General features: G+C 43.8%; 1 protein-coding gene across 1 annotated transcript in view; it reads left to right on the top strand.

The window, feature by feature from the left end:
* Positions 1 to 16,677, top strand: part of PLCD4 (phospholipase C delta 4) — a 148,495-nt gene extending 131,818 nt beyond the window's left edge. The window contains exons 14-17 of the mRNA XM_082260122.1: positions 1,531 to 1,709; positions 6,489 to 6,624; positions 9,587 to 9,736; positions 16,238 to 16,677. Coding sequence (XP_082116248.1) covers positions 1,531 to 1,709; positions 6,489 to 6,624; positions 9,587 to 9,736; positions 16,238 to 16,353 — 581 coding nt within the window. The 3' untranslated portion in view covers positions 16,354 to 16,677. The remainder of the gene's footprint in view (positions 1 to 1,530; positions 1,710 to 6,488; positions 6,625 to 9,586; positions 9,737 to 16,237) is intronic.
* The last annotated feature ends 954 nt before the right edge of the window (positions 16,678 to 17,631 follow it).

The raw sequence follows: 17,631 nt of genomic DNA, 5'->3' as shown, positions 1-17,631 counted from the left end.
ATAAATAGTTAGGGTATAGTAGTAAAATAAAATGATTCCTACTTACTGTATTTGGGTTGGATGGAGGTAGATCCATCAGAATCATAACATAATGAATGAATCAGAAATTAAAGGAGTTGCAAAGTCAGAAGGTTTTTATTCATTCTATGCATTAGGATAAAAAGCCTTCTGTGTGCCGCAGCCCCCCCTTGGCCCCCCTAACACTTACCTGAGGTCCCTCTCTGTCCAGTGATGTCCATGAGTCTCTCAGCAGTGCCGCTGCTGTCAAAGTCAGCTAGCCAATCAGGAGAGAGAGGGGGAGGGGCCGGATCGGCAGGGCCAGATTAACATAGGGGCTATTGGAGCTGCAGCTCCAGGCCCCTACTTAAATATAGGCCCCGGGTTGGCCATATTCACTGTTACCGCTCTTCTGTCACTTGTAAACACAGAAGTCTGGCTTCTATGCTCGCTTCCCCAGGCAGCTCCCTCAGAACCTCCCCACACAGCACGAAGGCCGGACAAGGAGGGACAGTTGCCGATGCATGGATGTGTTTATGGGCTTCAGAGACAGCATCCCATGTTGAATTAGGCATGCATGGCTGCACCCTTCCTCCTCTGGGTGCATGCCAAGGCACGGCCCTTAAGGCCCTTCAAAATCCTCAGCACCAAGCCCATGATGCTCTTAATCCGGCCCTGCGGGTCGGGTCTCCATATATGAATGGACACCGGGAGCTGTGCCCTCATAGCAAGCTGCTTGCTGTGGGGGCACTAAACAGGAGGGAGGGGCCAGGATCACGAGAAGAGGAGGATCTGGGCAGCTCTGTGCAAAACCAACTGCACAGAGGAGGTAAATATAACATGTTTGTTATTTTTATAGAAAAAAAAAATGAGACTTTACAATTGCTTTAATTTTGTTTCACTCGTTACTTTAATTCCATTTATCTTTCTGGGTTGGACTAGCAGGGATGACTCAGAGTGCATAAATAATCTCCCAAAATAAGGAATTAACATTAAAATGAATAGAGCCAATCTTCCTAAAATAACTTCAGAAAATACGAATCGATTAGGAACAAGGAAAATACGAAATTAATCAGAATATACAAAATGAATTCTGAAAACAAATCATTCTAGCATAACGAATATGATGAAACCAGATGATTAACCTAAGGAAATAATCCAAAACGAAACAATTTTTTTTCACTGTGAACATCTCTATACATTAATGTTTGCATTGTGGGAAACCAGCGCGCCAGGACGCAAATGTTTTGCATTGCAAAAATGGTGTAGGCACGTTTTTATTTTTATTTTTTTGCAGTGTTTGCAGTCCATTAAAATTGAATGGGCTGCTTTGCTGTGAATGTGTGATATACTGTACAATAATGAGTGTGCAGTAACACTCTAAGTGTATTTTTAATGTACTTTTATTGCCTTTTCAGTCCTCCCTAAGCGTGTCTGCACTACTTATGTTCAAACACCCAATTAATTTGAAAAAGGCTGGTTGCAGCCAAAGCTAAAGGAAATGGCAGTAACAGCTGTCCTTTGACTCCTCAGTGGCACTGAATTTCCAGACAGCTGGGGTGGAGATGGATCTGAACGATGGACTTTTCCTGCAGAATGCCCGCTGCGGTTATGTCCTGAAACCCCCCTTCATGAGAAGTGTAGACACCAACTTCAACCCGGATCAGCCTCAGGACACCGAGGGGTATTCTCCGGTCATACTGTCCATACAGGTAAAGCACTTCCCAACTGTTCTACAGTCAGAAAGTAAAACGGTTCTGCATTCGATGTCCAGTGGCGACTCTAGGAACAATATATAGGGGGGGGGGGGACACATAGGATACCACAGTCAAAACTGGGGGGGGTACGCATATTTTTCACCACTATATCATACCACTGAAAAAAACGAAATAAGTGTATATATAAAAAGTTAATACGAGAGTAATGCAGTATGCAATGACAACTTTTTATTGTACTAACGTAACACTTAAAAGACAAGCTTTCAAGAGTTTTCATTTTTTCCTCAGGTATTGCTTTATACCTGAGAAAGAGGAAAACTCTTAAAATCTGTTCTTTATATTTTAAAGCAATTTCAGCAAACAGTTTATGCAGCAATAGCCCCTAGTATTGGTGCCAGTTTATGTAGTAGTAACCCTTAGTATTGGTGCCAGTTTACGCAGTAATAGCCCCTAGTATAGGTGCCAGTTTATGCAGTAATAGCCCCTAGTATTGGTGCCAGTTTACTCAGTAATAGTCCCTAGTATTGGTGCCAGTTTACGCAGTAATAAAGCCTAGTATTTATGCCAGTATATGCAGATAATAAAGCCTAGTATTGGTGCCAGTTTACGCAGTAATAACCCCTAGTATTGGTGCCAGTTTATGCAGTAAAAGCCCCTAGAATTGGTGACAGTTTACACAGTGATAACCTCTAGTATTGGTGTCAGTTTATGCAGTAATAAAGCCTAGTATTAATGCCAGTTCATGCAGTAATAAAGCCTTGTATTGATGCTAGTTCATGCATTAATAAAGCCTAGTATTGGTGCCAATTTACGCAGTAATAACCCCTAGTATTGGTGCCAGTTTACACAGTAATAACACCTAGTATTGGTGCCAGTTTATGCAATAATAACCCCTAGTATTGGTGCCAGGTTATGCAGTAATAGCCACTAGAATTGGTTCCAGTTTACGCAGTAAAAGCCCCTAGTATTGGTGCCAGTTTACGCAGTAATAGCCCCTAGTATTGGTGGCAGTTTATGTAGTAATAAAGCCTAGTATTGATGCCAGTCTACGCAGTAATATAGCCTAGTATTATTACCAGTTTACGCAATAATAAAGCCTAGTATTGGTGTCAGTTTACGCAGTAATAAAGCCTAGTATTGGTGCCAGTTTACGCAGTAATAACCCCTAGTATTGGTGCCAGTTTACGCAGTAATAACCCCTAGTATTGATGCCAGTTTACGCAGTAATAACCCCTAGTATTGATGCCAGTTTACGCAATAATAACTCCTAGTATTGGTGCCAGTTTATGCAGTAATAGCTCCTAGAACTGGTGCCAGTTTACTCAGTAATAACCCCTAGTATTGGTGCCAGTTTACGCAGTAATAGCTCCTAATATTGGTGCCAATTTACGTAGTAATAAAGCCTAGTATTGATGCCATGCTCTCAGCGTGGAGGAGCTAGGGAAGGATAGTGAGACCTGCCAACCACAGTGATGATTAAGGCCAGCCGGGATAGTGGCGGCGGTCTTAACACTTTTATCAACTTCATGGGAGATCATGGATGATTTACCCGCGGGTCTCCTGATGTGCTACAGTATAGCATACCTCTCCACCTGGGACTCCTTCCTCCGCCACACACCGTGGTGAAGGCTGTACAGTGCACCTCTCTATCCGGAAATCATGCCCCTACAGCAGGGGTGCCCAAACTTTTGAGGAGCGAGGGCCACTTTAGCAACTTGGTAACCGATTGCAGGCCACAATGTGTGGAGTGGGCAGATGACAGGTCCGTGTTCACCCAGCGTATGCAGAGCAGACGCGGACACAGCCTGATCTACTCTATGGGCCCTCCGATCTGATCTGCCCAAACAGAAGGGGGTGGATCCCCTTCTGTTTTTTTAAGTGGATCGGATTGGAGATAGGCAGGTGTAAGCAGATACAAGTTAATTTACATCTGCCGCTCTATAGAGGTGAATAGAGGGTCCGATTTGATTTACCTGAAAAACAGACCCCAGCGGTTGTGCTGAAAGCATACCCCATAATGCACTCCCACCACAGAGACGGAGCTGTCACCAACAGCTCAGCGTTTCATACTCATGATCAGGAGCCAGAAAAACATGCTCTCAATCATGTGATCACTGTGATAGCCTGTGATTGGATATCACAGTGATCAATCAGTAAAGCCTGCCCTGTCCTCTGTTTCTCCTTCTGAATGGAGAAAAAGATACATTGCATCTTTTCCTCAGTAAAAAAAAAAATACAAAAATAAACTTGCATTAAAAAAATAATAATGAATAAAAATAAAATAGTTTAGGACATGACCGGGGTTACTGTCAGGATCAAGGTCAGGAGTCAAAGGTCACAGATTTAGATTTTTTTTTTTTTAATCTAAGAAAAAGCTTTTTTTAATTTACTGTCAGTGTGTTTAGGTAGGATAAAAAAAATGAAAAAGCAGAATGTGCACTATGGGACGGCACTGTAACAACTTTGACATGGGTTTGACCTTCACCCATGTGTGGAACCAGGACACCTTGATATTTCTAGATCTGGAGTTAGGTCATCTAGGTATTAGGATTATATCCAAAACGCAATATAAGCCAACATCTGGCAATTCCTATCCCCACTCAGATAGCTGTCACCATCCGAAAGTGGATCTAAAACATCCCCAAAGGGCAATACACCAGATCAAAATAATATTGATTTTATCTTGAAAAAAAATTACAATTAAGCTTTCTTAAATTATTTACAAAAGATAGAAAAAGAAAAAAAAAGAATCAACTAAAAAAAAAAACTTTATATTAAAGACTTGATAGAGAAAATACTTTACTAATGTAATGTTCCCAATAACAGCTTAAAGTCCATAAACCAGATACATCGGGATCACATTACGGTTTGTCTCCTAAAAGCTCATCTTCTTTCAGCTCAGTTTGTGAACAAGTTTGCTGCAACCTGCCACTTTATAAAACTCTGGTCCGGCCACATCTGGAGTATACCGTCTAGTTCTGGTCACCAGTCCTCAGAAGGGATGTACTGGAGCTGGAGAGAGTCCAAAGAAGGGCAACTAAATTAATAAGGGGACTGAAGGACCTCAAATATGAGGAGCCACTACAAGAACTAAATTTATTCTTGCTGGAGAAAAGATGCTTGAGAGGGGGCATAACAGCGATTTACAAATACCTCCATGGCGATCCAAGCATAGGAAAAAAGCTATTCATTCTCAGGGGGTGTAAGAGGACACGGGGGCCACACAATAAGATTTTAGGAGAAGCGGTTTAATTTTAAGCTGCATAGGGGGTTTTTCACTGTCAGGGCGGTAAGAATGTGGAACTCTCTTACACAATTGGTGGTGCAAGTAGGGAATATTAATATTTTAAAAGACACTTGGACGTGCATCTTAAAGAACACAATATACAGGGATATGGGAAATTATTATCAACACTGACACACAGGTTGAACTAGATGGACTGTAGTCTTTATTCAACCCCAACCTACTATGTCTGGGTAATGTACAGTAGTGATGGTCCATCTCCATCCAGCGGCTGATGTGCACACTACTTAGTTTAATACTATCCCACTAGAGGGCGCACACGAGAAACCTCCAGAAACCTGCAAAGGGGGGCCCGCATGGTTTAAGATGCCTAGGGGCCTCCACAGAATTTAATCTAGCTTTGGGAGATTTCTCTTTACTCCCTCTCCTGAAGACAAAACAGGAAATGAGGGGGATTCTGAAGGAAATAGTTTCATAGACAGATTTCTCAGCAACAAGTACAGTGACAGATTTCACCTCTATTTCTATTCTGGTCATAACTCAAATCTTGGATATTCCATCACTTTCATTCCTGATGATAATGGTCACTGGGACAAATAGAAAGGATGAATTTCCCCAGTGGGGACACATAGGGTTCCTAACCCTTCCCTACTAAAACATTTTGGCTTTGGCTACAGCTTAAAGAGGAAGTAAACCCTCCTCTGACACTTTTACCTATAGGTAAGCCTATGATAAGGCTTAGCTATAGGTACTGTAAATATCTCCTAAACATGCACCGTTTAGGAGATATTTACCTTACATGCAGCCAGTGACGTCACTGGCGCATGCGCTCTGAAGGAACGGCCGCTCATGCCGTTCCTTCAGAGTCCCGTGCCGTGACTATCGGCTCTCGCGCGCGTGCGTGGGAGTGACGTCACCTGCGGCTCCGGCCAATCAGATGGCCGGATGCCGCGATCCCGGAAGATGGGCGACTGGACATGTCGCCCGTCATAGAGGTGAGTGAGCGGCACGGCGGGGGCCCCTTTCTAAGGTAAGTATTGCATAATAAGCTAGTATGCGACGCATACTAGCTCATTATGTCTTTCTCTTGCAGGGTGAAAATAAAAAAATGCGAGTTTACAACCTCTTTAAGTCCCCGTTCACACTAAGGCAACCTGTGAGGCGACCTGGTCGCCTCACAGGTCGCCGTAGGTCGCCTTCCATAGGGAAGCTGCGGACCCGTTCTAATAGGAGCGACACAAGTCGCTCCGACTTGGAAAAAGGGTCCGGAGCTTCTTTGGGGCGACCCGGAGGCGACCGCCATAGACTTCAATGTTATGAAGTCCGTGGCGGCCGCTCCGAGGTCGCGGCGCGCTGCTTGCACCGGCTCTCGGAGGTCGACTGGGGAAGTCGGATCGCGGCAATGTGAACGGGGCCTTAATGTATTGTTTATTTGTAAAAACAATAATGACCAGATTCTGTGTAATTTATTTATATTTAAATATCATTTTGGTAATCGTGTCCCTCTAAGATGATGTTATTGTGTGCAGGTGATTAGCGCCCAGCAGCTGCCTAAGGTGGAGAACAGTAAGGAGGGCTCCATTGTAGATCCTCTGGTAAGAGTGGAGATCTTTGGTGTTTCCATCGACCAAACGAAGCAGGAAACCAAGTATATAGAGAACAACGGTGAGTTATGTGGAGTCTCTCCACCATCAGGTCATCAATGCATTTCATTCAAAATACTGTAGATGTCAAGTGGCTTGGACAATGCAGTAATGGTTTTCAGCAAACGGCTCATCCACCACCCGTGAGTCTTTACTATTTTCTTGTGGGCATGACCATGACAGCAATGGGCTAATAGTAAACCCCATTAGATTGTAAGCTCTTCTGAGCAGGGCCCTCTAAATCCTCTTGTATTTTATTGTATTGTATATGTACTGTCTCCCTCTATTATTGTAAAGCGCTGCGTAAATTGCTGGCGCTATAGAAATCCTTAATAATAATAATAATGGTACAGGATCGGCTGGGCCAGGACCAATGCCTAGGAAGCCATTTGCTACTTGCTCCATTGGTTCTAGGGGTGCAGTGAAACAGTAGAATGGATCATATACTCATTATACAGGCAATTGTTTACTAGTAAGACTTATGAAAAAGTCCCCATAGACCAGCTTTAATTGCTTTAATTCCAGACAGCTAAATGCATTATTATTAATACAGGTATTTATTTAGCGGCAACAATTTATCTAGCACTTCACATTTAGATAAGTCCCTGTCCTCAAGGTGCAGGTGTAGGAGCCTGTCCTCTCCTGCTCTGTTCTCCACTGCCTGCAGCAGCCAGAGCCCCCTCCTTCATTAAATACTTCCTTCTTCTGTTCCACCACTTTACCGAGGCTGGAAGGTAGCCCTTGCTGGGCCATGAGATCGGGTGACCAAAAAAAGTGGCAAATTTTTTTGCATCTCTATCCCATCAAAGTCAATAAAATGTAACTTTTATATATAATGTGTTGCTCTGTTAGAAATACATTCGGCATTTAAAGTGGTTGTAACCCTAAATAAAATGCTCTTGTTCTTTTAAATCATGACCTATAGCATAGTGCTGGTGCTGTGTGATTTGTCCCATTGTATGATGTAAAATACCTGGTTGATCCTGCCTGTTCCTGTGTTCCCGTGTGTACTGACCACGGTAATCATGGCTGCTGATTCATACTACCATGGTCAGTTTACATGCCTCTGTCATCCCGCTCTCTGCTTTGAGTTTCTCCCTGCCTGTCAGCTCAGTGTAAGATCCGATCTCCTCCCCGCCCCTCCCGCTGCTATTCCTGTACAATAATATATTAAAATCCCTGGCATCCCTTCTTATTTAGGAACATAAAAAAACACTGTGTCTTTTTTTTTTTTTTTTATTATATTCCTAAATACCTTATTGCACAGCTGTGCGGTCATGTGGTTTCCCTCTGCTGGCCGGCTGACGTTAGAGAGGAATTCCACTTTAATGCTTTTCTTTTTGATATGTATTTTTTGTATTTACTACTATGTGAAATTAATATGATATTATCTATTAGTTATCAGACTTACCAATGTTGCAAACTGGATCCTGGAGAAGCCCCCCCCCCTGTTCTGGGCGAAACGCGTTGATCCATAAATTCTTTGTTACGCATTGTTTGCACAGAATAGTCGTTTATTGTTAAAGAGGAAGTAAACCCTCCTCAGGAAGTTGTACCTATAGGTAAGCCTATGATAAGGCTTACCTATAGGTACTGTAAATATCTCCTAAACATGTACCGTTTAGGAGATATTTACCTTTAATGCAGCCAGTGACGTCACTGGCGCATGCGCTCTGAAGGAACGGCTGATCGTGCCGTTCCTTCAGAGCCCCGTGCCGTGACCGTCGGCTCCCGCGCGCGTGCGCGGGAGTGACGTCACCGCGGCTCCGGCCAATCAGATGACCGGATGCCGCGATCCCGGAAGACGAGCGACATGTCATGTCGCCCGTCATACAGGTAAGAGAGCGGCACGGCGGGGGCTCGTTCTAAGGTAAGTATTTCATAATGAGCTAGTATGCGATGCATACTAGCTCATTATGTCTTTCTCTTGCAGGTTTTAAAAAAAAAAAAAAAATTTTAAACAAGTTTACAACCTCTTTAATGATGATGTAATGAGTATCTATGTTATTATACATGCTTTTAAATTTTGTACAAATAAAATTTTGATAAATCTCTTAAATTTATATTGTAGTAGTTGATACTGATTTTGCCCCTTAAAAAATCCCCCTCCTCTTCCCAAAATCCCCCTATTCAGGGATATGTGGGGACCCCTTTTCAATCTCAGCCCCTCCCATTGCTCTCCTGAGAACGGTAAAGGAGAGCGGAGGGGGATCACGTGACTGCACAGCGGAGCTGTGTAAAAAGGTATTTAGGAATAATAATCTTTATAAAATGTACACACAGTGCTTTATATATGCCTGAAACAAAGAGGATGCCAGCGATTTCAACTTGTGGCTTAACAATCTTTTTATGTGACCAGCAAAATCAACTGTGAATACTGACGAAAAAATCCAAAATTGATTAAACTCAGAAAAATAGTCAACCATGAAGCTCAATCTTGTTAACACCTTCACCAGCTTCAGTTCTCCAGCCACAACTAAACAAATCTGCTTAAAAAAAGGTTAGACCTCATCACACAGGAGGTCTCCGATCGCTTTATACTGATCACAGAAAGATGGATGGCTTTCTCTGATATGCTATATGTATGTTGAGGGCAACCACATATAGCATATCAGAGTCACATGTGCAGAGAAAGAAAGAGGAAACTACATAGTGTAGCCATTTTCTAAATATAGGTAAATACAAGGGTGTAATATACATCAGGCAATACACTGACAAACAACACCCATCCGAGCCGGCGTGATGACGTCACTGCTTGGCTCTGCCCCTACGGGTTTCGTCTTATAGAACGTCTTCTGAGAGATGTCATGGAAACTTGTAAAATTTATGTTTTATTTACATTCCAATAAGAAATTAAAAAAGAATGTTTTAGTTGTGTGTTTACGTCTATATCCACAAATTCCTATAGATGTGTCTTTGTAGAAAAGTTACATCCCATTGAAATTGTACATTAAAATTATCTTTCTCTCCTTCTACATTCAAAGGATTTAACCCAATGTGGAACGAAAAGCTACAGTTTAAAATCCACGTTCCAGAGCTGGCGCTGGTGAGGTTTGTAGTGGAGGATTATGACAAGACCACAAGGAATGACTTTGTTGGACAATATACTCTACCCTTTAAGAGTATCAAATCAGGTGAGCAAAATCACATTGGGTTTGATCTGTTAGTGGTGTTCGCAGTTAAAGCCCAACTCTGGGAAAATGTAAAATGATCCCTTGCAGTGGGGCTGTGACCGTACTGCAAGAGTTAATTGCTCGTTATGTCTAGGGGAGAGGGGAAACACTTTTAATTTAAAAGGGGAGAAAAAAATTCCTGCGCTAAGTTAAATAAATGACAGTGTATTTGATATGAATTATGTGAGCAGCTAGCACCAAAATCAACTAACAGTGATCAATAACCAAAATCTTTACACAAAGTGCAGCGCTAAAGTAATTTGAATAATAATGTGGCAAGTGGAAAACCACAAAAAAAAACATATACAATATAAGCTAAATAGTGTCCAAAATACTGAATAAAGTCCCAAAACAGAAATTCAAATGAAAATGAATCCGCATGCAAGGTGTTGAGGAGAACAATCCTTTTCAGTGACACCCAGGGAAAAGTGAAGGATGGGGACACTTTTAATTACCTGAACCTCAGCTTCCCCAGCAGGCTGCGCTCCTCCACACTCTAGTGTTGGACTGTCCCTTGGTGTCATCACAATGCAGGGCTTTGGACTCTGCTTTGGTCTTAATGATGTCAGGAATCCTAGACGGCTAGAGTTTGGGGGTGAAGATCCTACAGAGACTGATCTAGCTGTAGGAGCGGAGGATCAAGTAAGTAAATCTTATTTTTTGTTCCCCTAGACCTAAATGAGCAATTAACCGGTCTGATCTGTCCGCCACAATGTCACAGTCCCACAAAAAAAATAAAAAATAAATAAATCGCAGATCTATATATATATATACATAGTTTGTAGACGTGATAACTTTTGCGCAAACCAATCAAAATACGCTTGTTACAATTTTTGTGTAATTCTTTGGCACCGAGCAGCACCGATCCTCCTCTTCTCGGGTCCCACGCCAGGGCTCCTTGCCCCTCCCTCCTGCCGAGTTCCCCCCTGCGGCAAGCAGCTTGCTATGGGGGGCAACTTAGCCATGCCGCAGCTCCGTGTGTCCATTTAGACACGGAGCCCCGGCTCGGCCCCACCCCATCTCTCTCCTCATTGGCTCACTGACTTTGATTAACAGCTGCGGGAGCCAATGGTGCTCCGCTGTTGTCTCCGCTAATGAGGAGGGAGAGTCCTAGGCGGCCATGACTCTTCATCAGTGGATAGAGATAGACTCAGGTAAGTGTTAGGGAGGCTGAGGGGAGCTGCTGCTCGTAGAAGGTTTTTTATCTTAATGCATAGAATGCATTAGGATAAAAAAACTTCTGCCTTTACAACCACTTTAAATGAACTTGAAGAAGAGTGGGCAAAAATGTCTAATCTTAATATTAAGTCTACAGTACATGTACAAAGTTAGTAGAGAGATATACCAAAAGACTAAAGGCTCTAATTAAAGCAAAAGGTGGTTCAACCAATTACTGACACAAGGGGGGTGATCCTTTTTCCAACTTAGTGATTCTGTTTTTGATTTTTTTTTTTCCTGACATGTTGGTGTTATATCTTTCACATGCATGTTATAAGTTGCACTGAGTAAATACAGCTGGATAAGACAAAAACTGTGTCTGTCTTCATTTCAAAATGTGATTATTTTAAAGGGGGGTAGATTATTTTCTATACCCGCTGTATGTATGAACCAAGCCTTGGTTCAGATCTGTGTGAGTCTGGAACACTTACAAAATCACCCACGAATCTGACTTGCACACTCTGCTCTTTAGAAGATGCACTGGGGCACCCCCATCTTAACCACTTGCCGACCACCGCACCACTATTTACTGCGGCAGTCAGCCCCCTACAGGCAAAGTGATGTAGGGGTACGTCGCTCGCCAACTAGCCTGTAGGGGGGCAAGTGTTCCAGACTCACACAGATCTGAACCAAAGCTTGGTTCATACATACAGCGGGTATAGAAAATAATCTACCCCCCTTTAAAATAATCACATTTTGAAATGAAGACAGACACAGTTTTTGTCTTATCCAGCTGTATTTACTCAGTGCAACTTATAACATGCATGTGAAAGATATAACACCAACATGTCAGGAAAAAAAAAAATCAAAAACAGAATCACTAAGTTGGAAAAAGGATCACCCCCCTTGTGTTAGTAATTGGTTGAACCACCTTTTGCTTTAATTAGAGCCTTTTGCGCAAACCAATCAAAATACGCTTATTGCGATTTTTTTTTTTACCAAAAATATGTAGCAGAAAACAAATTAGCCTAAAATGGTAAAAATTTTTGATTTTTAAATTTTTTTTTTTTGAGAATTTCATATAAAAAATTTTGAAAAATATTGTTATTTTTTCAAAATTGTCATTCTTTTATCGTTTATAGCGCAAAAAATAAAAATCGCACAGGTGATCAAATACCACCAAAAGAAAGCTCTGTTTGTGGGAAAAAAAGGACGTCAATTTCATTTGGGTACAGCGTCGCACGACCGCGCGTGTCAAAACTGCGTGGTGCCGTAGGAATGAAAGAGAGATGGTGGCACTACGATTCAGCAGTAAATCTCTTGAATCCTTTACTTAGTGATATCCCATAAAAGCACAAACACAGCTCTGTACAGGGAAACAGTTAACATGTTTCATGCGTTATGACTAAGCGCTAAATGCGTGAAGCGCGTTAACTATTTCTCTGTATAGAGCTGTGTTTATTCTTTTATGGTATATCATTATGTGGCACCCCCTAGTAGGTAGGTGCTAGGAAAAGTATAGTTTGCTCTGCCTGCTTCACCGGGGAGCCTGATCAGTAGTTAGGCCTGTTGCATGTGTCCAGGTGTGATTCACTTGGTCTGAGGGAGTGTCCCCACTGTATCCAATAGGGGAGCCTATTGGACAGTGGAGGAAACCCAGCCAGTGACACACAGGCTTTTGTAACTATCCCAGGGGGTAGGCACAACAGTAGTGCATCCTGGGATATGTATAAAAGCCACGGGTGCATGTGACAGGGTGTCTTTGGGTGGGAAGCCAGGTCCCAGGAGGAGGGTGACGGCTGTCTCTCCTCCTGTTGCTAAGGAAGGTGGTCACAGGCAGTCGGCCTTGTGGACCAGAAGTGTGGTGCTGAGCCAGGAGGTCCAGTGGATGCTGACAAGGGAGTTGGAGGCAGAGTGACCCAGGAAAAAACAGTGTCTGTGAGTACCGGGAAGCTTGCCAGGGGTCTTCCCAGGACGGGGACCACTCCAGTAGGGTATCAGTGGACAGAAGGTCAGCGCACACAGTCAGTGAGAAAGGGGGCGCCAAGTTGTACCCTGAAGAGTAATCTAAGTGAGAGTACATATTCTTTATCTTCACTTCAGTGGCAAGGTGAAGCAGCGGCCTTGCCGCACTCTACAGTCAGCTGTCCTCAGGAATTGTGCATGGTTCAAGTTGGAGTATCCCACTTATTCCCTTCTCCCATCCAAGTTCTGAAATAAAATACAAAGATACGAAATCCCCTGGACTGTTCATTGTCTGAGCCAATAATTTTTAATGCCGAATGTCTGCATTCAGTTGCTAATGGTAACCCAGGGGAACCCAAGAAGTGTAATTCTCAGCAGCTCCCTAGGGGGCAGTGCTACAATTAAATAAAGGATTCAAGATTTTTACTGCTGAATCGGAGTGCCACCATCTCTCTTTCATTCCTGTGATCTATGCGGCTGTGGACGGTGCTGGCACCGGGGACAGTGCAGATGGATATTCCTATTATAGAAGGCTGCCTGGAGCGGAATGTATCCAACTTATTTCTTACTTGCAGCACAATTCTAAAATCAGGGTCGGGGACTTCTTTCCCCATGTTGAATGAGATGCACTATCTGTGATGTGTGCAGCAAATGTGCCCACATACTGAACCAAGCCTAAACTGGAACTCCCATTTAAAAATGGATACTCATCTCATATACAGTAGAGTAGCAGTTGTGGGCATCACAGCTGTCCTTTCTAATGGAATTAATATTACATCAAAGATACAAAAGTGCCATTGGTTGAAATGTTTAAACTTTAATTAGCTGTAAACCCTTCCATATACTCACTGAAGTGACTGGCCTCAGGTGATACAGAGAAATCAAACAAAGCCTCCTGCAAAAGTTGTACCTGTTTATCTGCAGCATTTTCTTTTCTACGTCCGTTCAAAGTGCTGAATTTATAAAGCTGTAGAGCTGTCAAAAAAGGGGGCGGAGAGCTGAGGTTACACTCTGCAGAGCTCTTAGAGCTGATTGGAGGGAAGAGACACCCCCCTTCACACAGCTTACAGGAACAGAGCTGAGGCTGTCAATCAGCCGGAAGTCCCTCCACTGTCACAATTTTTCTCCTGGTGTCAGAAAAACTTGTCAGAAACGATTCATGCTGATAGCAGAGGAACAAAGCAGCAGACAGAAATGACACTTAGCCCTCGTTCACACTAAATGCGGCTTTGAAATTGTTCGCACAATTTCAAAGCCGCAGGTCAGTGCATCTGTGTGACTTCATGCACAGATGTTTATGCAAGTCGCAAAAAAAAAAGTAAAACAAGAAAAAAATGGGGGAGCAAACCCTGAACATGTATATCTAAAGCCATTGCAGCTATGGACCAAGCAACATGTACATTAAAAAAGAATAGCGCACACATGCAAAAGAAATGACTATTAAATATGGAGACAATCCATAAATAAAAATGGGGGTTTGGTCCCACCATATGGCCATATCGTGCTCAAGCCCACCACTGCGCCAAAGTACCCCATTATCAGTGGGTCCTACACTATCCATAAAAAAGGGGTGAATCCAGCCTCTCTAACCCTTGGAGACAACACTCCTTGCTGGGAGAGATGTGCTAATGCACTACAATGGACTCCTCCTATATCTACTTGATAGTGGACTCTGATAGAGTACAGGTGTGTGTGGGGGGGTGGGATGCTCAACCTCAGAAGTCTGGTCAGACCGAATACATAATAAAACAAGAAAAAAATGGGGGAGCAAACCCTGAACATGTATATCTAAAGCCAGTGCAGCTATGGACCAAGCAACATGTATATTAAAAAAGAATAGCGCAACCATGCAAAAGAAATGACTATCAAATATGGAGACAATCAATAAATAAAAATGGGGATTTAGTCCCACCATATGGCCATATCGTGCTCAAGCCCACCACTGCAGGAAAAAAAAAAAGTGCAGGAACTTATTTTCAAAACGGCTTTGGACCTGCGAATTGCTAGAAGGTGGGGAGGGGGGGGGGGCTCTGTGCACTAGGGGAGGGTTCCAGGAGGTGGGGGGAGCTCTGTGTATTGGGAGGGTGCTAGAAGGTGGGGGAGCTATGTGTATTAGGGGGTGCTAGGAGGGGGAGGTGCCATGTGTATTGTGAGGGTGCTAGGAGATGGGGGGAGCTCTGTGTATTGGGGGGTGCTAAAAGGTGGGGGGAGCTCTGCGTATTAGGAGGTGGGGGGAGCTCTGTGTATTGGAGAGGTGCTAGGAGGTGGGGGGAGTTCTGTGTACTGGGGGTGCTAGGAGGGGGAAGTGCTCTGTGTATTAGGAGGGTACTAGTAGGAGGTGGGGGGGGGCTCTGTGTATTGGGGGTGCTAGAAGTTTGGGGGAGCTCTGTGTAGTGGTGGTGCTAGGAGGTGGGGGGAACTGTGTGTTGGGGAGTGCTAGGAGGTGGGGAAGCTCTGTGTGTTGGGAGGGTGCTTGGAGAGGGGGAGCTATGTGTATTAGGGGGTGCTAGAGGGGTGAGGTGCTATGTGCATTGTGAGGGTGCTAGGAGGTGGGGGGAGCTCTGTGTATTGGGGGGTGCTAGAAGGTGGGGGAAGGTCTGATTATTAGGAGGTGGGGGGAGCTCTGTGTATTGGAGAGGTGCTAGGAGGGGGGAGCTCTGTGTACTGGGGTTGCTAGAGGTGGGGGAAGCTTTTTGTATTGGAGGGTGCTAGGAGGTGGGGGAGCTCTGTGTTTTAGGGGTGCTAGGAGATGGGGGGAGCTCTGTGTATTGGGGGGTGCTAGGAGGTAGGGGAGCTCTGTGTATTAGGTGGTGCTAGGAGGGGGAGATGCTCTGTGTATTAGGAGGGTACTAGGAGGTGAGGGGGGGGGGCTCTGTGTATTGGGTGGTGCTAGAAGATTGGGGGAGCTCTGTGTAGTGGGGGTGCTAGGAGGTTGGGGAAGCTCTGTGTATTGGGGGGTGCTAGGAGGTGTGGGAGCTCTGTGTATTTGAAGGGTTCTAGGAGGTGGGGGGACCTCTGTGTATTGGAAGGTGCTAGAAGGTAGGGGGAGCTCTGTGTATTGGGGGTTGCTAGGATGTGAGGGAAGCTCTATGCAATAGGAGGTGGGGGGATCTCTGTGTATTGGAGAGATGCTACGAGTTGGGGGGAGATCTGTGAATTGGGGGGGTGCTGGGAGGTGTCAACGGGGGGCTTAGGACTCTTAATTGCAAGCAGTAAACACTATAGAGGGATATTTTGCATATATTGTCATGTCTGAAATTTACAACCACTTTAACCTTTATATATTCTGTTCAATTTTTCCAAATAATATTTAGATTTTTTTTGTGCCCCTTTCCACAGGTTACCGCCATATTCACCTCTTATCTAAAGATGGCATGAAGATTGCACCAGCCTCCCTGTATGTTTTTATCCGTATCACAGATGTAGCAAGTCTTGTACCGGGCACGGAGGTCTAAAAGACTCCTCCGCCTGCTGACGGTTGATGTCTTCTACGCAGAGCCTTGGTGCCAGTCCTGAACGCCCAGCTTAATCGCTGTTTGTCCAGCTGCATTTTGCACACCCCTAGAGAATGCTAACTTGTATATATTATACATGTATAAATATGTTTCGTTATTTTTTACCTAATATTTATTGTACAGGTGTATATTCTGGTGCTATTCTATTTAAACTGTTTATTTGCTGGTTAGCATCGCTAATGTTACTGACTATGGACTATTACGCTGCCCCCTGCAGTATGAACAGTGTTATTGATCTCGCAGTGCAAGAAAGTGTCGATAAACCATGAAGTATTAAACACTATCTGAGTTCTCTGCTCTGATTCGGTGTGATTTTATTTATTCAGCAGCGTGAGCAATTGTTTTGTACAGAAAAATACCTGTTCTACTTGCTGCACTGAAATCCCAAGTAGTGTTGTCAGCCCTGTCCAGTTCTCTTCTCCTGGACAACAGAACACATCCTCCTTGCCTCATCCATGCCCCCTGATGACGTCTATGTGACGAAACGTGTTGGGAGGAGCAAGCTCTGCGTAAACGTCGTCACATCTGGAGGTTGGCCATTTTGTTGGTTGGAAACAACTTTTGTATACTGCATAACAGGTGTGTTTTACCAGTCTTCTGGTGAGTGCATTTTATTTGTTAAATACAAAAGTGGAAAAGTGGATTCTTCCCTGATCTGCATGTATTACATCGTGGATGTTCGTGAGGATCTGGATGTAAGGAGCAAAACTGGGTATCAAGGCTGAGTGATCCTTTAAATCACCCACTCGCTGTTGACCATTTCGAAAGTAATGTTCTATCCCTTAGGGTAAGAGACAGTGTGTTTGGTGATGGTGGAGGATCGTACTCACTTCTTGTAACTACTACACCTGGGTGGAAGGTTTGGTCTCAACTACTATAGGACTTTTTCTATATTTACAGCGCTGCATTTGTATTTATATCTCTATTGCATAAGGTGGAGGAGTTATGTAGTCCAGCAGGGGGCAGGATTTCAGTGCAGAAAAGGCAGTGTTGTTGGCTCTCTGCAGGAAATTAGGAGCAGATCAACGGGTTTTTTCTGTAAATTTCCCAATGTGTGTGGACATAACCAGAAGAAGAACAAACCACTTAAGCCCCGGAGGATTTGGCTGCTCAAAGACCAGGGCCTATTTTGCGATTCGACACTGCGTGACTTTAACGGACAATTGCGCGGTCGTGCGACGCTGTACCCAAATGAAATTGACGTCCTTTTTTTCCCCA

The sequence above is a fragment of the Pelophylax lessonae genome (assembly GCF_965119305.1).
Source record: "Pelophylax lessonae genome assembly, chromosome: 6".
Lineage (NCBI taxonomy): Eukaryota > Metazoa > Chordata > Amphibia > Anura > Ranidae > Pelophylax > Pelophylax lessonae.
This window is presented reverse-complemented; position numbering and strand designations above follow the sequence as displayed.